Source organism: Eptatretus burgeri, chromosome 10 (genome assembly GCF_056783735.1).
Source record: "Eptatretus burgeri isolate ZD-2024b chromosome 10, Ebu_testis_v1, whole genome shotgun sequence".
In the NCBI taxonomy this organism is placed as follows: Eukaryota; Metazoa; Chordata; class Myxini; order Myxiniformes; family Myxinidae; genus Eptatretus; species Eptatretus burgeri.
In genome coordinates, this window is record NC_140970.1 from 57,705,559 (window position 1) to 57,727,629 (window position 22,071).

Here is a 22,071-nt window from a genome sequence, read left to right on the forward strand (position 1 = left end):
GTTGCCTCTCATGTCCTATGGTTGTGGACATACGGTACTCCAACCCTTTTGTTGATAAAAGCCATTGAGCATTTTATCCATCAGCACAGACAGACGTGAACCTTCAGACAGATTCAGTTTTATCCACAATATTTGGCAGGCATTAAGGTCACTTCCTGTATAACTTGCTCACGGGAGACAATGCTGTTACAAAAATGACTGAGGGGTTGATTATTCATCAATTGTTTCATGATCAGCATTAACAGAAGTGTTTTGCATCCCCCGTTGGTGACAGCTGGGATTGGACATATAGGATGTGACTCCAGACGCTTCAAAACAGGGAAGATCACCATCACCCTCACCCTCGTGTCTGTCTCTTCTCCCTCTATTCCTTTTGTTCTTATCACTAAAATCACCCCCAACCCCCCCAATTGTCCTTTACCATCATACAACTCCATATTCAACACGGTTCCTCCACGTGTGCTCGATGTGACCCTCATACATGCTCTGAAAGAATGGTGCATCCACGTGTGCTACTTCAGCACGGCAGGACCGCGTACGTGACACTTGTGGGGCAGCTGAACAGGCCGCACCATGAGGTTTGGCGGATTTGGCTTTAAAAAGGCAGCGGCGCTGATGCACCAAGGAGAGATGCCAACATGACAGAACAGGCACGCCAAACCCATGTGGAAGGCTCTGAAGGGTGAGCCTGCGGAAATGAGACATTGCTGCCAAACTGCCAGACCAGCCTGCGTTATGACTCCAGATGCTCCATAACAAGGAAGACCACCACCTACAAGACGCCATTCTGTATACTCTCCTGCTTGTCCTGTGTACTTTCCCAGTTCAAGCATAGCCGTTGCAACCGACTGTCAGGTTAAGCACGCCGTCACTTTCTTCCATAATTCCAATTCCAGCTGCTTTCTTGTTTACTTACTGTGCCACATTCCCATTATTATCTTGCCAAAACGAAGTTTTTGCAATATATGTTAGTCAGCATGTATGTTTTTTTTTTGTTTGTTTTTTTTTTGTCTGTAATCACGCATAAAAAATTCTGCAGAGCACAGTTATCATTGGAAATTTTTGTAACTTCGCATATCAGAGGCCTATAGAGGTCCCTTTCAGTGCACAAAATTTTGAAGGTCAAAGTCAAAGGTCAAGGTCACTTTGTCGCAAATCAGGGGAGTCGACGAAACCCTTGTTTTTTCAGTAATTTTGATCGGATCGTCTTCAAACTTCATGGGAATATAGTTCATGGTCTGGCGCTCAGCTGATTAATTTTTGGTGGCGATTAGCCTTGACCTTCATGGTTAGCGCCTCAGGTCAAACATATTTGACCCCAAGGTCAAATTTTCAAGTTTTAGGAACCATATCGTGTAGTACCTCAAATTGAACACCTCGATGAGTGCTTTCTAGATATGTCAAGCTTGAGACATTATGACGTCATTTGGTGACGTTATGAGGCAAAAGCATATTTTCCATGGTTACTCTGTAGAACGATTCTCATCGGAATCTCTCGTAGGCAGATATTCCTCAAGGAGTCGCTCCTGGTGGATAGCAGCTCTGTTCACCTCAGTGTGACCTTAAAGAAGTCACACATGGTCACCTTTTGGACTGGGTAAGGTGGGTAGAGAAAGTGATGGGTTTTGGACACAAGATTTAGCTGCAAACACCGAGTTTAGGCATTCAGCTTTTTCACGTGCGGTATCAGCAGTGAGGCCATTTGAGGTAAGGGAGGGGATGGAGGGGGAACATACACCAGAAACAGATTTGATTAGATGCCTCCAGGATTTTGAGGAGGGAGAGAGATTTGAGAGTTCAGACTTGAGATGAGAAAGATGTTGTTTTCTGGCTCTTCTGAGGGTAGAAACACACTTGTTCCGAGCTTTATGGAAGGAACTGAGATTGCCCTCAGTTGGGTGTGCTTTCCAAAAGGCAAAGGCAAGTTGTTTCAGGACAACTGCCTCAATACAAGCTTCAGGGAACCAAGGGTGGGAGGAAGGGGAGGACAACTGAAGACGAGAGGAGATAATCTGTGCATGAGGGAGAGCAAGTTTCTTTGAAATAATTCACAGGATGAGTTGATGTTGGAGAAAGTAGCGATAGGAGACCAGTCTATAAGTTTGATGGCCACTTGGAGACCCTGCCAGTCAGCTTGAGTGAAATGCCAGACTCGACCGCGGTGAGGTGGTTCTCTGATAATAGCCAGAGAGATGTCCATTTTGACAAGGACGTGGTCAGAAGAACCAATTGGAGCGGAGTAAGAGCAGCAGATATTGTCAGGGGAATTTCTCAAAATCAGATCCAGAAGAGATGGAGTACCATTGGTTGAGATCCGGGTCGGGAAGTTGAACGATTGAGTCTGTCCCAATGAGTCGCAGAAAGCTTTTGCTGAGGTGCCATGACAGGTGAGAGAGGTACCCACACATAGCCAACTGGCATGATGACAATTGAAGTGACCACATATGAGGAAGAGAGTTTGGATGAGAAGATAGAAGTTGGTCCATGTTTTCGGATAGTGAGGTGTAGATGGAGTCATCACTGTTAGGTGGACGGTACAGTACACATATAAACATGAGGTGGGAGTGGAGGGGAAGCTGTAGTCAGAGGTATTCCTGGGGGTGTGGGGGAGTGAGGGCAGTGCATGGAGAGTGAGGAATAGTGTATTTGATGAAGAGAGCAACTCATCCACCAGGACGAGGCTCAGGTCTGTCATACCGGAGGAGGGAGTAACCAGGGAGAGATACTTGGGAGTCAGACACGTCTTGGGGGAGGAAAGTTTATGTTAGGCAGATTATGTCTGGTTTGTCAGTGGCAACCTGTATGGAAAGATCTGAAAGGTTTGAGCGAAGGTCCTGGATATTTGAGGTCCACACTTTTAATGAAGAGGGAGGGGAGGAGGCTTTGGGTGCAGGGGTGGGGGGAGGGGGAGGGTAGGACAAGGGATGAGGGGGAGATAAGGAGGGTTGTTGAAAGAGTGTGGGGGATTGCAGAATAGCGAGGGGAGGGGGCCGGATGAGGAGGAGAAAAGGCTCTGTGGTGCTGGAGGAGAGGGGGACAAGAGAGGGGAAGAAGGCAGTTGAGGATTTAAGGAGGTGGAGTGAAGAGATGGAGGTGAGAGGGCAGTGGAGGGAGGCAGCTTTATGGATGAGAGGGGGGAAACTTTGAGAAGGATGAGTGAGGGGATGAATGGTGGGAGAAAGGTGAGGGGAGAGTTTTTGAGAGAGGTGAGAGGGAGGCTTGGAGGGAGAAGAGTGGGATGGTTGCTTTGAGAGTGAGGGGTGAGAGGGGTGAGCTTGCACTGAAGTTGGAAAAAAAGAATGGTTGATGGAAAGCGAACATTCATAGCAAACTGGGGGTTTTTTTTAAGTTTTAAGTCAGAGATGCGATTAAACACATTTCTTGATGGATGCAATAAAGGCGAATTCAGAGAATGGAGAGAAGCAGCGTTGTAACAGTTGGATTTTTTAGGCAAGGTATGAAGGAAAGGTTGAATTGAGAGCAGTCTGTTTAAATAGCAGAAGAGTCATGCATTATGATCCAGTAAGGAGTACCACACGTGTAAAAAAGGAAGATGAAGCATTATAAGAGATCGTTTTTATTATTATTATTAATGTTTGAGAGAGTTTTCAACAGATTAGGTCAGGGAAGTGTTGTAGAAAAAATTGAGGAAGAAGAAGAAGACTCATGAGTGTGCAAGGAGAAAGGTAGCGTTTTTTTGTATGTTTATTTAATTTTTTGATTTAAGATAAGAAATAGTGATTAGTTGGTCGGGATGGGGGACGTTAGGAAAGTGGGGAAGATAGAAATTGAAGGTAATGGGGAGAAAAAACAAAACACGATTGTACACCGAGGGGAACCGGTAGGCCTCAAGCCTCAAGGGTAGGCCTCAAGGGTAGGCCTCAAGGGTAGGCCTCAAGCACCCGGCAAGGCAAGATCGACAAAATCTCATAAAATAGCACGATTTTTGAAACAAAACCGAACTGGAAACAGACAGTAACATGAAGATGAGAAAATAAACAGTTAAAACGGGACAAATAACGACCAGAAACTTAACTTTGAGATCGTCAGCAGAGAGATTGCATGTTATTTATATCGTACCCCTCCAAATTAAAGGTCAAGGAGAAAAAGTGCATTTCAGAGATTGCAGACCATTGCCAGGACTTGTTTTGTGTGGTGTATTTTCTGTGGCGTTTGTGTACTGGTGTATTACGTAATTAGAACTGTCACTTTGTAACTGCTGGCAGTGATGACCGGGTTCCATGAAGTCCCGCTTTGATGCAACTCTGCTGTGATCGGACACCTGAGCCAGACCCATGATGTTTTTTTAAATCATTATTCAATTGAATTTAGAATGGGATTAAAATAAATTCAATTCAGATCGAATGGAAGATCAAATAGGTCCTGTCCTGCATTGGAGTAATCAGAAGGAACCCAAACATGCAAAAAGAAAAGATGAAGTCATCAGGAGCAACCTGGATATGATTCAGATTTCAGCTGCTACTCTTCCACCCACAAACCCATCTCGACACAGCCAAGTGAGCCTTGTTCAAAAAACAACAACTAGAAGGGCACTCGGTAGAGCGCATACCTCCGCCACGCAATGCCTGAACCACGAGAACATATCGGGCCCAATACATTTTTGAGATATCGTTCTTTATATCATTTTTGGCCCCATCTAGAAATGGTGAAGAATCACTTAAAAAATTATAGTCGTCGGATCCGGATCCGGACCTTAACCAAAATCTAATTAGTTCGTCCTTGTCCCACAACCAAGCTGCCCACCAAATTTCATCTGGATCCATCCGAACTTTTTGAAATATCCTGCTCACAGACAAACAAACAGACAGACACAAACAGACAGGGGTGAAAACATAACCTCCGTCCATCCTTGGTGGTCGAGGTAACAATGTTTTCCAAATCACCTGAAAAATCAAAAGTACATTTGTAACACATGCACTCAAGATATATCCGTTGATGTACAGTGGATTCAATATGATATTTATGAGTGTGCAGTGAGCAGATGGTGTACAAATTAAGCCTCAAAACAAAAAAAAGGCAAATGATTTAAGTTTACACATACAGTATTACACAGGTTTAAAGAACAGAATAATGACGTCAACAAAGAACAATGAATAAAGGGAAACTCACCTGCTTCAAAAAACTCGGTAACCATGAAACACTGATCTGTGGAGAGTGTTATGCCAAGTGCTTGAACTATGTGGGGATAGTGGAGTGAAAATAAGATAATAAACATTAGAAAGATCATTCCTAAATTATCTTTTCCCACTTTGCCTTCAACTAATTCTGGGGTTGGCTTAACGGTTGAGGTGGCTGGCTCAAGATTTTAGGATCTTGAGTTTGAGCCCCTGTTTGTGTGGTTTGAATAACACCAGGTGGGTTAACTCAACCTGTCGCCTTTCCAAGGTCGGCAAAATGAATACCAGTTTACTGGTAATGGGGGCACTGCAAGAGCAGCATAGCCATGCTTCCAGAAAATGATGCAACCAGCATCCACAGGCTCTTATCCTTGTTTCAGAAATGTTGTTTCTCAATGAATGTTTTCATATTTCTCAATTCTTAAGTTACAGAGCATCTTGATAAATAACAATCATAAACTGATTCTTTCATTTTCGAGTTGGCCCTTAAATAAACTTGAATATTCTGTAGAGTATGGTGATAAAACAAAATGACACACTTCAACATGGTTTTCAAAACCAAGCAGAAAAACCACGGGTCTGCTTGCATGTTCGATTAACCAAGAGGGAAGATTACAAGATGAGGGCTGGCATGACGTATGACAGGGATGCGCAGTTCACTTTGAGCTGCCTTGCTGGGGTTCATATATCGACCAAGCTATAAACTGCTTCCCTGGAATTTGGCGTGCATGATGTTGCATCAATGTGTGCACCATCCATCAGAAGGACATCAAGCCAGAGGATCCGTCTGCCAGCACTGGCCGTTGGTGGACGTGAAAGACCCCACAGCATCAAGCCAGAGGACCTCCACAGCAAGAGTATGTGAGTAGTCACTGCCACCGTGAACCAATTCAAAATTCCTGCCACCGTCAACCGTCCATCAAGTCTGAGCAGCTGGCTTGTGAAAGACTTGGGCCAAAATTTTCCCAAGCTGACCGCACAAGATGGTGAGATGGTGAGAATGATAGGAGTTGGAGTCGTGGTAGTACCTCATGATGGATATAATATCAATAAGTGGTGGATAATTAACTATTTACAGATGTCCTCATGCTAATGTTCATCAAGTTGTATATTCATACAGGTGAGTAAACCATGAGGAAATTGTTCCTTTGAGATGGCATTTACTTTAGTCTTTCACGAACAGGATACTTAAGATCGTTATAGCAGGCATTTGCAATTTGTTCAGGGAGCCGGTGATAAGTCACTTCACATATGACATCATGGGATCTATAATATCCATCAACTAGTGCTTGCAGATGGAACACTCGGCTTAATGTTAATCCAAGAGACGCCACACTTTGTAATGTAACGTTCAGCCAACGAAGAAATAATCTGATAGTTCATAGTCGGGTTGGGAATTGAACCCATGTGAGAAAGTGTAATCCTGTCGGAAGAATAATGTTTTCGGAATATGACAAGGAAATGTGGTCAAATCGATGGAGCATATGGGGTTTGAATCTGGGATTCCAGCACTATGAATTGTGTCACATGGGAATGTCAAAAAGGCAAATCCAAATGGATTATTTGTAACTCGCAAATACCACCTGTCGCTTTGCTTCCGGTAACACTAAAGGGGGGAAGGAGAAAAAGAGGGGGGGAAGACGGAGAGAGGGGTGGAAGGAGAGAGCATGGAGAGTGAAGAGGAGGGGAAAGGAGAGAGGGGAGAGGAGGGAGGCAGAGCGAGGAGGGGTGGGGGAAGGGAGGACAGTGTGAGATGAGAGGAAGGGAAGCAGATGTGCGGTGGAGGGTTAATTACGATTCATACCGTCTCATCAAAATGATTCTGCAAAGAATAACAGTGAAGATGGAAACAAAATAATGTCTGAAATCCATTTTCTACCAGTCATACTATAAACACGGCCCGGAGACAAACTCCCGTCCAGACATGAACACCGCCCGGACTTGTCCGGAGACAAACACCGACCGGACACGTCCAGAGACAGAAAGAGAGGGGATGAGGAGAGGGAGAGGGAGAGAGAGAGGGAGAGGAAAGAGAGTTTGCATGAAGAATATGTTATGCTTGATGGACAACACACACACACACACACACACACACACACACACACACACACACACACACACACACACACACACACACACACACACACACACACACACACACACACACACTGACACACACACACACACACACGCACACGCACACGCACACGCACACACGCACACACGCACACGCACCCTTTTATTAGTAAAGATGAAATCCATGAAATTCACACTTACTGATACTTGGATGACTTAAGGAAGACAGCAAACGAGCTTCTCTCAAAAACTGTAATCAAACAGCACAGAAATGTATCAGCAACAGGGCAAACATCTTCCCTCCTTTATTTGTGAGGAGAACTTATACATTTGTTCAGCAACTTCATTACATTGGAATTTGATACAGTCTGGCACTCCACCTGATATCTAAACTCTGCTTTCGGCATCCAAGGCCTTCTCTTATCGATCAATGATTTCCTCCATTCCTGTGTTTAGCGTGTAGCTATTAACTGGATCCTCTCATCTCCTATCCCTGTCACGGCTGCAGTTCCCTAAGGCAGTGTCTTCGGCCCAATATTGTTCCTCATCTTCATCAATCATTTTCTGATTCCATGGAAAATTCTGTCTATCTCTTTACTGACTCCATCCTCTGTCATATCATTCCTCGTCCTTCAGACAGGCAAGGAGCAGCCTCTTCCCTCTCGACAGAGATAGAATCAGGATCTGGGTCAACAATTGGAATATGTCTTTCAACCCCGACAATCCAACACACTCGCCATGTCTCGCTGAACGGACTGCCTTGTAAACCCTCCCATCTACTTCCGAAACAAACCACCTGAAGAGGTAAAGTCACTCAAAAATTTGGGCCTATCCATCAGCCATGATCTTTCTTGGGCAGACTATATTACCAAGATAGCCTCCAAAGCCAGCCACTGATTGGACATCCTTTGTTGTGCAAAGTCTTTCCTTGGCCAATCTAAACTTTTGTTAACCTCCAAGGTGTTTATACACAGCTTAATAGAGTAATGCAATCCCTTTTATGCTGGTGCCCCGATCTCACACCTTTCCCTTCTTTATTCCGTGGAAAGGAAGACCCTCAAAACCATTGGGATCTCCTGCGACGAAGCTGAGTGTCTCAGCTTGTTACTCTCACATCTCAAACAGCTTGGTGGCCTCTCTGTATTCTGCCACCTCCATTTTGGTCATACCCCCTCTGCCCTCTGATCTGTCTCTTGGTTTCTGCGGGTTGCACAATCTCCCCATTACCTTGTCCTTGGTAAAGTCTCAAAATTCAGGCTCACTCCTCACCTCCACTTATTTGTTCCTCTTTTCTCTTGCCTTCCCCAGGCTGTTCCATCCCAATCTGCCCTCGAGAGCTTCAAAACAGCTGTTCACCGCTCCCTACTTCAGGTCACCCCTCATCCATAATCATGATCTCTTCTACCCTCAATAACTCCATTCCCAACCACTCCTTTTTCCAGGTTATTGTGATTTTTTTCCCCCTTCTTCACCTCTATTCGTTTGTTAGTTCTTGGTTGGTTGGTTTGTTCCTTTTCTGTTTTACCCCCCTTTCCCCATCCTCTTCTTGTGCGTTTCATTTAGCTTGTGTGCGGCTTGTTCAAGATAACCCACAGAATCTTCACAAAAGAGACTCTGGAACCTTTAATACCCATCTAACAGGAGCAGGCACCAATCGTAAAGTCCATCCTGATGATGGTGCGTTTTCTAATGAAATGTCCTGCCTAAAAAATCACCAATTAAATATAGTCGGGTCGGGAATCCAACCAAGACGAGACATGTATAATTCTGTGCGTTATCTCTGTACCATCCTGTCAGACATGCTGTTACTGGATACATGTAAAATCCCACCTGTATGGGTAAGTTTTCCCAAGTAATCATTCTGTGTGATACTGGAGGGAAAGCTTCTTCACAATGAGGATAATGTTAGTTCAGGTACTATGTGAAAAATTCCCACCTACACATATTGATCATGAACGGGATGGCGAGAGTCTCGTGACATCCTGATTTAATCACAAACACGTGTTCATCCTGCTCATTCACACAAACTCACTCTGTTCCAACGAGCTTGGCATTTTGGAATCTTCACAGCAACCTGAAAGAAAGAAAAATAAACTTTTCAAATAAATCCACATGGAAACGGGAAAGCCCAAATAACATTGCTATAACTCATGATTGCACAATAGGAGAACCCACTTAGAGATGTAGAGATGGAGAGATGTAGCGACATATGGAGAGATATGGGGAGAGACGGTGAGAGATAGAGAGATTGACATAGAGAGAGACAGAAACAGACAGAGACAGAGAGAGAGACAGAGAGAGACAGAGAAGGAGAGAGATAGAGAGAGACACACACAGAGAAAGAGAAAGAAAGACAGAGACAGACAGACTTTAGACTTTTGTATTCCATAATTTATACAAGCTTAGAAAAAATAGTAACACGTAACTTACAAAACAAGACAGAATAAAAAGGTCAAGTACACAGCAAAAATTAAATAATAACATAATTATGGTCGATTTTACACAATACATTCCTGTGACACCATTTCTGCTGAAACAGTTCTAGATTTATATTTTGGTGAAAATAAAATTCTGCACGTTATCTGGCCATGGCAAGGGCCTTAAAAACTGTTTAGACATTGTAATCAGCATCAGAGTTTGCAAGAAGTTTAGCTTTCCTTGTTTTATAAATGGCTAATTTCCCTTCGGCCATTATAAAATTGGCTGTTATAAAAAATAAAAAAAATAAAGGTAGATTAACAAAATACAATTTTCATATGACAGCACAATTGTGATAAAAAGGTAAAAAGTGGGGCAGTCTTGCACAGTCAACATCGGCATGATATAAATCTTCAAAGGCCATACAAAAGGGGCACAAAATGGAATTTAAAACATTAAAATGATGTAATAAAACATTCGTAGGTAAAATCATATGTACAATTCTCCAAGAGATATCACCGGTCCATTTTACAATCGGTGGGACATACATGGCAGCCCATTGTGGGCACAGGGAGGACCCTGGAGGAAACATCCCCTTCCATCGAGATGCAAAACTATCTTTGCACACATTAGGATGCCGTATGGTGACAAAACAGTGGTACAGGCACTTTTTAGCAACACTAGGAAGTGGAGAGGAAGACAGGATTACAGTTTCTGTTAATACAAGTGATGTCATACGCAACTGTGGAAAGAAGGGGACATGGGTTGCAGGGGCAGCGTTAGTGGGATCAAAATGGAGTCCCAAACTTCTGGAGGTACACAGAACCTCCTGGACGAGCTGGGAAAGAGGTTTTTAGAGAGCACATTCCAACAAGAATTGCAATATGCCCGACTGAGTGCCATGTTTTGTTCTGGTTCCACAGATCTCGTATGACATGTATGCCGGAGTTTATGTTGCATTGTATGTAAGCACGTGATCAAGGTACGTTTGGAAAAAGTGGATTGAAGAAGATAGGCTCATCGAGAATGTTGTTGATGGTGTAGTGAGCCATATCTCGGTGCACTACAAGAGGCTGCCAGGTTTGCAACAGGCCTTGGTAAAACAAAGGCAATGGAGAGATGTCGACATGTTGCAAGTCCATGAGAAAAAGTTCCTGATTGAAGTCGAGCACGCCAGCCATTTTCAGCAAATGGTGGTGATGTGATGCACCATGGCAGTGATGCAGAAAAAAGAAAGCGGTGGACAGTGGCGACTCGAAAGGCCATCAGTCGACTGAGAATGTCAATAAGACCATGGCCACCATCCGTCAATGGAAGGTAAAGGACTTCAGGCTTGACCCAATGTTTGCCACCCCAGATAAAAATCAAGCAGATGCTTCTGGATTGTCAGCAGCAGTACTTCAGGAGGGTGCAAGGCAATCATTTTGTGCCACAAGGAAGCCAACAGGTTATTGATCACGAGGGCACGACCTCTGTATGATAAGGTAAGTAATATTCCTCCCCACTTCTCCAATCTATTATCAATTTTGTTAACTGTATTTAACCAGTTCTTAGCCATAACAGCTGGGGTGCCAATGTACACACCTAGATAGCGGATGCCTTCCTTCTCCCACTGCAAGTTTCTAGGAAGATGAGGCAACCCAACAGCCGGGGTATGGCCAATCCATAGAGCATTACATTTGCTCCAATTTATTGTAGTTGTGCAAGCCAAAGATAACTTTTCCAAGTCATTTAATAACATGGTGACATCATCACTATTACGCACCATGACACACATCATCAGCATATGCTGAGATAACAATCAGCCTTTCAGTTGGCATCACAGGAAAACCTGGTAGACCAGCATGAAGGTGAATTAGGAGGGGTTCAATTCAGAGGGAGTAGAGAATGCCCCATAACGGACACCCTTAACGGACTCCTCTTCCAACCATCAATGATGCACACAGGCTATTATTAACTTTAATGATGCTAAAAACATGATTATACAACAATGAGACATGGGATATAAAAGTTGCCCCAAAACCAAACTGTTTTAAGGTGTGGAATACATATTCATGACTAATAGAATCTAAAGTTTTCTCTTGGTCAAGTAAAAACAAGCCAGCATTCTGCTTTTGAAGAGCACAGACATCCCACAAGTCAATGAATTTTTAAAAATATTATCATGAATAGACCAGTTTGGAATAAAAAAAGATTGATCAAAATGAATTTAAAAGCTAAGAAAAGGCTTCATACGATTTACAAGGGCCTTGGAAAAGATTTTGTAATCCGCAGAAAGCAGAGAAATAGGCCTCCAATTCTGAAAGGTCTGGAGATCTCCGAAGGCACACGACTGCACGGCGACAACTTAAGGCCCAGTCACACCTTGACGTTTTAGCCAGCTTATGCCGATTTTTGAAAAATTTGTCTAAAACGCCAGCGCACGACCAATACGTTATGGGTAAGTTTTGGAATCATTGAGAGCACGCTGAAAAACACTGCCATACGTCGCAGTACGCTGGCTTTCATTGTTGTACTTTGCGGTTGTCCTCAAATTTTAGCATTCTTGAAATTTTACGACTTATGCCAGCGTATGACTCACAAGTTCCGCTACGCTGGCCATAAGTTTTAGGTACGTTATGCGATCATTGACACACGTCGACACACGTTACTTGTAAGTTACTCATAAGTTGAAACACGTCGAGGTAATGTTTAGCGTACGCGAAACTTATTTCTACACTTTGAGTAACGTGTTGAAGGCACGTTGCGCGATCGTTGACACACGTCAACGCACGTTACTTTTAAGTTACTCATAGGCTGAAAGACGTCGGGGTAATGTTTAGCGTACCTGAAACTTATTTATAACCTATGAGTGACATGTTGTTAACACGCTACGCGATCGTTGAGACACGTCGACACTCCTTGCTTGTAAGTTACTCATAAGTCAAAACACGCCGAGGTAATGTTTAGCGTCAGTGTTCCAGACTACATGGTTTTTTTTTTGTTTGTTTGTTTTTTTTCTTCGGCATGACGGTGATGTTGACACTTCGATTTCTAGTGCGGTTATAATATAATATAATTATTAGGCTTCCGCTCAACGATTTAAATCATAACCGCACTAGAAATCGAATTGTCAACATCACCGTCATTAGAACAAAAAAAAGCCAAAAAAAAAAACCATGGAGTCTGGAACACTGACGGGTTCCTCCTATCCTGTGTGAAGCCCATTTTAATATACCAATTCCCCTAAACGCTGCCAATACGCCATTATATGGTAGTTGTAAGTTAGAAACACGTTCATTTAGTTCTTTGGTCGTCCGGAAGACGTCAATAAAATACGTCTACATACGTCAATGTGCGTTGGAAATACATAAGGAATTGGTTCAAACCACGTTACTCATAAGTTAAAAATAACTTTCGGGTACGCTAGATATTAGCTCGACGTGTTTCGACTTATGAGTAGCTTACAAGTAACTTTTAGCGACGTGTGCAAACGTTCGCATATCGTGCGTAAAACTTATTCCCATCGCATGCGGAACGTGTGAGGCATATGGCAAGTACGTCGTAAAATTTTTAACACGTTTAAAATTACAAGACGTACTTCACTTACTACGACGTATGATAGTTTACTTTAGCGTTCTATTCACGTATACCAAACTTACCCATACCGTATTCGACGTGCGCCAGCGTTTTAGATGCATTTTTCAGAGGTCGGCATACGCTGGCAAGATCGCCAAGGTGTGACTGCGATGTTGACACTTCCCTTTCTCTGGCGGTTATGATTTGAATCGTTGTGCGGTAACCTTTTAATAGGCTACGCCAAGTGATCGTCGGTGATACGTGCAGCGCGCTATGCATAAGTTAGACTATCGTTGGGCATAGGTTGTGAACGCCGACAACAGGCTAAGCATTCGTTGGTATAAGTTATCTATAAGACACCAAAACGTTCTGTGTCCGTAACTAATATGTTATGCATATGACCAACTCGTTATGAATACGTCCGAATCTTTAAAAAAAAAAAAACCAAAAGTTCAACGTAAGCCAGCGTTTTACATACATTTTGATACGTTGCCATTGCTGGCTAAAACGTCAAAGTGTGACTGGGCCTTTAGAGGTAACAAACCATCTTGTAATCTAAACTTAAAAACATCTAAAAGTATTGGTCCAAGCAAATCCCAGAATGCTTTATAAAATTCAACAGGTAAACCATCAAAGCCAGGTGCTTTACCATCATGAAGGTCATTAAGAGCGATTCAAAGTTCATCTACAGTAAAATCTTGTTCAAAAGAGTGTTGCTGTGATTCTTCCAAATGTGGTAGATTTTGGGTGAAATCAGACATTGCTCGCTCATTACTTTTCTTTGTGGCAAAAACATTCTTGTAAAAATCCCTAATAAAACACTTCAACTGAGCATTGTCTTCAATAAGTTGTCTATCACTTGAACGTAAGCTTAACAGTGAACGATTAGACTTTGTAGTTTTTTCAAAGTTAAAAAAGTCTTTGCAGAAAGTTTCTGAAGTCGACAGGCCTTTCACTCTAAGTCGGGTTAGCACTCCGAGAGCATCTTCTTTAATTAAACAATTCAATAGGGCTTGTTTCTCATAAAGCTGCTGGCATCGAACATCCTTATCAATATTAATCGTGCTATCTTGTAAAATGAGGATTTCTTTCTTTAAAATACTTATCCAAGTTTGCTTTACATTCGTGAAGTCATTCCTATATTGCTGACAGAAGACTGGGATTTGTGCTTTTATATAATCCCACCATTGCCATAGATTTGTAAAATCGTTCCGTGATTCTAGAATTTGAAAATTTATTGATGAAAACATGATTTAAATAAAGGAATCATTGAAAAGAGAGGTGTTAAAAGACCAATGAAAAATATTCCTCTGAGGACTAGGAAAAGAAAGATGCATTTAAATTTAAAAAATGATCAGAAAAGCCAGAGGGAGTGATGTCAGTAAAACTTATCACGGTTTAAAAAAAGAGACCAATGTAAAATTTATCAAGCCTCGCAAGCGACATGTTATTTAACAAGCAACGACACCAAGTAAATTGTTGGATGTTCCCATGCTGTAGTTGCCAAACATCACCAAGATCATGTTGTTACAAAAGTGTGGACAAAGGCGGAGCACAAGCTGCATGAGGTTCAGGGCTGTTCTGATCTCTGACTGGGTCTAAAGTACAATTAAAATCACCACCTAAACACAATAGAGTATCGGGGGTGAGATGATTAAAGAAAGTGAAGGATTCAGTGAAGAAAGCTGTCCTGACTGTGCTGTCATTTGGAACATAAACATTGACAATTAACATCCCTGGCGGTTATATATAAAATCAATTACAGCTAAATATCCAGGAACAATTTATTTAAAAACAAGAGAGGAGATGGGAAGACATGCAGAGAAATAAGGAGCAATACCTTCACTCACAGAGGCTATGTTACTAAAAAACCAAGTGCCTTTCAACTTCAGCATCAAGTCTGCTATGCAACTTGCAGTTGCTCGAGTTTCTTGTAAAATAAGAATATCTACCTTTACATTATTAATTATCTGCATCGTTTGGACTTTATGTAAAGGATTACGTCCTCCGTATATATTTAAACTTGCTATAATCATAATCAAGAAGTTTTTATGCATTCAAGTGCTTTCTTGCTTTAACAATATGTTTTTTCAGTCTTTTTCAAGAAGCGCTGGAAATGGCAGCGAATTCCGGGTTCTTAACAATTATTTGTGCTTTCTGGACAAAGGCACGCAAGTTGGGGAAAAATAATCTCGATCTACTCGCTTCTTACAAGTAGTTTTTTGTAAAAAAAAATCCAAGATATCGGAAATATAAATGAAAGTATCATTGAGACGACTATCTGGGGGGAGCTTCTCGCCAAAAGCACTCAACGGCAGCGAGGAGCAACCGTCTGAATCATAGTCCTCGTTTTCCTCAGGGCCTTCGCCCATTTGCTCAATCTCCATGGTTAATTCAGGAGGAGGGACCAAAGATGTAAGAGGAACACTTTCAGCAGTTTCATCCTTGGGTGTGTCATAAACGATAGCGATGGCAATCAGGGCCTCCCAGGGTCCCCGCGCAAATGCAAAGATTACAAGAAATTCTGCTATTTTCCCCCTTTTGTTTGTTTGTGAAAAAAATCTAGTTCGTTTGTGTAAATGGTCAGTGAATCACGAAACAAATACTCAATATCCCTGTTAATTTGGCATCTGTTTGGTTATGTTTATCATTTATTTTACATCTTTGAACTTACTTGTTTTCTTTTCCACTGATCATAAGAGCGCAATCTTAAGGTCAACCACAGAAATAGGTCACACGAAAAAAGTGAGGGTTTTCCCAATTCTAGCAAGCTATGGCCGTCTCGATTTCATTTTTGCAAAATTACACAACCACCCTGAATCTATATTTGCTCTGTACTGCGCTGGCGTACTGCTGGGGTGGATATACTATAATTGTGTAATTCAAGTTTACACACCGGATAATATTTTATTATATTTATAAGGTGTGTCTCGGTGGCAGAGTGGTAAGGTTGCTGGCTGGTCACCTCTATGTGGATTCGGCGGAGTGGTTCGAATCCTTCCGATGACATATGTAAATCATGTGTCATGGCCGAGACACGGTGGTTTCCTCTGGGTTCTCCGGTTTCCTCCACCAGAGAGACACACCTCGCAATAATAATCTGAGCCGTGGAGAGATACTCGACAAGCCCTCGGCTTCTTATCAATCCACGTTAATATATCTCGATTATTATTATTATTATTATTATTATTATTATTATTATTAAGGTGTGTTAGGTGTCAACTGCTGAAATATTGCTTTCTATTGTAGGAACTGCCTTTGTGTGGACCTGGTTGAGCCATGGCGGAACGTGAACGTGATCGAGGAAGAAAATACCAGTCTGGTGTGGCCAAGCGGAAGGAAAGCATAGCAGCCGAAAGCGAACGGAACAAGCTACCCAAAATTACAAGTTGGCTTAAGAGTACAACAGCCACAGTCGGGTTATACAATGAACAGGATAACAACGCGAAGGGAAACATAGCTACGACTACGTCAGCATTATCTGCTGTTGGCCCTGATCCTTGTTTCAGTGCTGCTGATGCTCGCGGTGATAAAAACTCAAACGATTCTGCTTCAGAATGTGGTTCAGAAGTAGACAGCGAAATGGCTGAAGATTATGAAAAAGACATTGGCCTTTGGCCAGACCAGCTACCAGAGAAGTTCCGAAACTACTGGATCGAGAAGGGTAGTGCACAATGTCGTAATGTAGACAGTGACTACAAGAACTCCGCTGTCCGTGATGGAAATAAAACTCGTCATTGTACAAAAAATTTGTTCAGTAGAAAACACACGTTATCTGGAGAAGAAATCTATCTCAGTTGGCTGTGCTATTCTGAAGAGACCGGCCGTCTGTTCTGTTTTATTTGCCGTCTGATGTCACCCATGTCAGACACTAAAAGTCGGTTTACATCCGGGTTCCAAGATTGGAAACACGCGAGGGAGTCGATAGAAGGACACAGTAATTCAGATCAGCATAAACAGGCAATGTCGAGCCTGGCCAGCAGAAAATCATTGCAAGGCCACGTTAACGCTGGACTAGTTCGTCAGTACGAGTCAGAACAGCACTACTGGCACGAAGTGCTACGACGGTGCGTGGATGTCCTCATGTTTCTTTGTGAATGTGGTCTGCCCATCCCAGGTGACGACGAGGTGATCGGTTCGGTACATAACGGAAATTACCTGGGAGTGATGGAGCTTCTGAGAAAGTACGACACTTTCCTTGTGGCACATCTCCATATACATGCCAACAAAGGGAGCGGTAACGTAAACTACCTCTCATCAACAGTATGTAACGAACTAATCAATGTGTTGGGTAGAAAAGTTCTGAGTGCCATTGTAGCGGAAGTTCGGAGGGCCAAATATTACTCCATATCGGTGGACCCCACTCAGGACGTGTCGCACACTGACCAGCTATGTCTAACCATCAGCTACGTGTTGCCAGAGGGGCCAGTAGAGCGTTTCTTGACATTCATGCCCTTATTGAATCATACCAGAAAGGAGATCGCAGACGTAGTTTTGATTTTCTCCAAACGAACAAAATTCCGATCTGTGATTGTCACGGTCAATCGTATGACAACACCAGCAACATATCTGGAAAATACCGCGGCATCCAGGCGCACCAAAAAGTCGTTGCGAATTCGCCGAGTTTGTTCCTTGCATGGCTCATTCTCTCAACCTCATCAGGATGTGTGCTGCTGAGTGCTGCACGGCTGCTGTGACTCTGTTTGGTATCGTTCAACGGCTGTATGTTTATCTCGTGAAGTCAACCTATCGTTGGCACCAAATTCGCGATGCACTGAAACACATGCCAGTCGTCAAGTGCTTGTCAGATACACGGTGGTCGGCCCGTGCAGATGCTGTAGAAGCACTGGCCAATAGATTCCAGCAAAATATCACGGTACTTGACTATCTTCCAATGGATGAACATCTAAACGCAGAGGCCAGAAATGACGCATCTGAGATTCTGAAGGAATTGGAAAAACTTGAGACGGTGATTCTGCTAGTAACAAGGCAGGAAATTCTAAAGAGGTTCAACGCGACAAGTCAGCAGTTACAGAAGCCGAGGCTCGATTTGAACACGGCAGTGAAACTACTCGAATCACTGACAGAGTTCGTACAGGACCTACGGGAACGGTTCAACGACTTTGAACATATTGCTATTGATAAATGTGGTCACAGCGAGTACGAAGACGATCGGCGACGTGTTTGAAGGAGGAAGCGACATCATGAGGAAGTAGACAGCGCCAATGACACCCAGTTTCCGCCCAGAGAGAGATTCAGGACCACATCCTACATACCCATCATTGATCAGCTAACAACGTCACTCGGAGATCGCCTCAAGGCCTATGGAACACTCCGTCAACATTTCTCATTCTTTTCAGAAATAACGACCATGCAGACGGATAAGCTCCGCGACTCCGCTGCAGACCTGGGCAAGAGTTACCCGAATGACCTTGAACCTTCTCTGGTTTCGGAAATTGTACATTTCCAGGCATTTCTCAAGACAATGCAGACAGAAGACACAAGGAGGGGTTCTGCTTACACATACGAGGTGTGTTCAAAAAGTATCCAACCTTAATTTTTCGTGCGTAAACAAATGAAGCTAGGGAGGCGTGGTTTGGTGTTCGTATGTAGGCGATTCTAATACGTATGCGTGAATATTTTCCCACCTGCAGAAGCTGTCAGTCGTCGACAGACCGCCAATGAGTGAGGAAGTGTAAGTGAGCGCCGTCGGATTTTTGTTTTTGACAAAATGATGGAAAACTTGAACAACGCTACTGTATCAAATTTTGTGTAGAGCTTGGCGATTCCCAAGTGGAAACGATCCGCAAGATTCAACAGGCCTTCGGGAATGAAGCAATGGGCACCACACAGATAAATGAGTGGTACAACCGCTTCAAAGCTGGTCGCACATCAGTGGAAAGTGAAGCACGTTCTGATAGGCCCTCAACATCCCAAAATCAGATCGTCATTGACCAAGTGAGGACCCTGCTGATGCAGGATCATCGAATCACAATCAGAGAACTTGCAGATGAGGCGGGCGTCAGCATTGGATCCGTTCATTCCATTGTGACTGAGGATTTGGGCTTAAGGAGAATCTCAGCGAAGTTCGTGCCAAAGCTGCTAACGATCGAGCAGAAGCAACTCCGTGTCGAGATCGCACAGGACATGCTGGAGACTGTGAACAGCGATCCCAACTTCTTCAACACAGTGATCACTGGTGATTAGACCACAGTGATCCATCATTTTGTCAAAAACAAAAATCCGACGGCGCTCACTTACACTTCCTCACTCAATGGCGGTCTGTCGACGACTGACATCTTCTGCAGGCGGGAAAATATTCACGCATACGGATTAGGATCGCCTACATACGTGCACCAAACCATGCCTCCAGAGCTTCACTTGTTTACGCACAAAAAATTAAGGTTGGATACTTTTTGAACACACCTCGTATACTTAACAGCATAACTAACTTCGGGGCACCTGTATGTTTGAATGCAGATATGTTCCTAGAACCGTAACAATGTATTGTGATACAATAACTGAATGTACGATATAAAAGTAGTCCCAAATCCAAACCCCTTCAAAACTATAAATAGATATTTATGATCTATGCTATCGAAGGCATGCTCTTGATCTATAAACAATAAACCTGTGCTTTTATGCAAAATGTCGCACACGTCAGCAATATTACGAACAGCACCGATGTTATCATATATTGACCGTCTAGGCACACAACAACTTTGATCAGTGTGGACGAAACAGTTAACAACTGATCTCAAACGAGAGGCAAGAACCTTGGAAAATATTTTATAATCAGTAGATAATAGAGAAACTGGACACCAATTGCGGAGTAGTTGGGTGTCTCCTTTCTTCGGCAGCAAGGAGACAACCGCTCGTCTACAACTTAGGGAAAGCTCCCCAACCTGAAGTCTTTCTTGGAACATTTCCAGAAGCTCAGGACCAATAATATCCCAAAATGTTTCATAGAATTCACGAGGAATACCGTCCAGTCCTGGAGCTTTCCCAGATGCCATACCAGACAGCACAAGCCTCAATTCTTCCAGAGTAATAAGATTCTCCATTGAGATCCGTTGTGACTCAGACAACTTTGTCACACGTTCAATGAAGGTATTTGCAACATTCAAATCAACTTTCTTAGCACATAAAAGAGAGGAAAAGAAGTCATTTCCCAACTTCCTAATCATTTTAGAATCACTTACAATGCCACCATCAGGTGATTGCAAAGACAGCATTTACTGTTGAGTTTTAGTTTTATTCTCCTTGGAGAAGAAGTACTTGGAAGGAGAGTTAAGCAGATTCAAGTTATTAATTCTCAGCCGCACTAAAGCCCCTTTTGCACATTCCTCTACAAGGTGACAAAGCAACTCTTTCTTACTCATAAAGTCTTTGTGCTCTCTTGTGTTACCGATCAATGTAGTAGGTTTGGATTGTAGTTCTAGAATCTCCTTTTCAAGTTGGGAGATCTTAAAAGAATTGTCCTTTCAATGATGCACATTGTATTGTTGGCAAAAAACTTTGATGCGGGTTTTTGCAATGTCCCACCATTGCCTCTTACTCTGGAAAGTGTTTTTTCTGGCCAGAAGAGAACACCAGAAGGCTCGAAATGAATTACAAAAATGCACCTCTTCTAAAAAAAAAAACAATTTAGGGCCCAATATGCACTCTTACGTGGAGTATAAGGAAAAGTCAATTTTAAAGATACCAGATGAAGATCTGAAAAACCAGAGGGTGAAAACGCCGTTGACAAAATGAAATTCCGGAAACTATTGTAAACATACAATTTATCGAAACGTGAAAAGGATACCCTGTGATTAGAGGCTTGACACCATGAAAATTGCTTTTTCTGAGGATGCTGCAACCTCCATATTTTGGACTCTCCAGGTGAGGTTCAACACCGTTACGGTCTTGAGATGGCTCTAAGGTGCAATTAAAATCACCGGCTCGGCAGACAGGACCACCAAAATCAATTGAAGTTAAACAATTATCTAGCAAGGAAAATAATCTTTTCTTCTTCGAGGATCGCTTGGGACATATGAATTCAGAAATGTGACCTTACGACCTCCATACGGAAAAACCACAAAAGCCAAATGACCTTTCATAACATCGTGAAATGCTCTTTGGTCAGATGGGATTTTTGAACGAAGCCAGAAAGCGACTCCTGCTCTCGGACAATCAAACGAGCTGAAGAACCATGAGCCTCTTAGTGTATTTTGCCATTCCCCTAAACAGGTGTCACCACAACGTACATCCTGGAGTAAAGCTACGTCTGCATGCCTTTGCTCTAATGATAGTTTGACAAGAGTTTTTCATATCGGGGCGCAGCCCTCGTTTATGTTTATACTTGCAATTGATAACACCATAATGAATTATTTAATGAAATGATCATTTAAGTTCTTTCCTTGCGAGATACAAATTTCTTCACCTGGGACTCGTTGGCATCATCGGCTGATTTATTTTTTATGATATGAAAAGCAGTAATATTAAATTTATCCAAATGTGGAAAATAATCAATAAGCCTGATTTTTTTTTTCCGATAAGTGTTATGGAGAAATTGGCTTCTATCAGTCAGAGAGGGGGGGAGGGGGGGTCAAAGTCCCCACCGTCCTGTGAATCACCAACTGCACCTTCTGTCTCATTAAAATCTGATATCGAACAAGTGTCGTCCGAAACGCACGACTCGTGCTCGATAACAACGCTTTTCACCTTTCCGGGTGCCGGAGATACTGATCTCGGCTGAATGAAGACCAATTCTTCAGGTAAAGGATCGGTCTCCGTTTTTGAGGGGGGGGGTCTTCAAGGGGTTCTGGTGTACTCGGCACACCTACTGTTTGAACATCCTGATTGAGTTCACCATGCACTGATGCACCATCCACAGACG

General features: G+C 42.8%; 1 protein-coding gene across 1 annotated transcript in view; it reads right to left on the minus strand.

Moving 5' to 3' along the window:
* The window catches only part of LOC147018643 (sperm motility kinase 2B-like), a 136,450-nt gene that overhangs the window by 111,966 nt on the left and 2,413 nt on the right, over positions 1–22,071 (minus strand). The window contains exons 2-4 of the mRNA XM_085898530.1: positions 9,247–9,288; positions 7,416–7,464; positions 5,131–5,196 (exon numbers count right to left, since the gene is read on the minus strand). Of these exons, the coding sequence (XP_085754656.1) occupies positions 5,131–5,196; positions 7,416–7,464; positions 9,247–9,288 (157 nt within the window). The remainder of the gene's footprint in view (positions 1–5,130; positions 5,197–7,415; positions 7,465–9,246; positions 9,289–22,071) is intronic.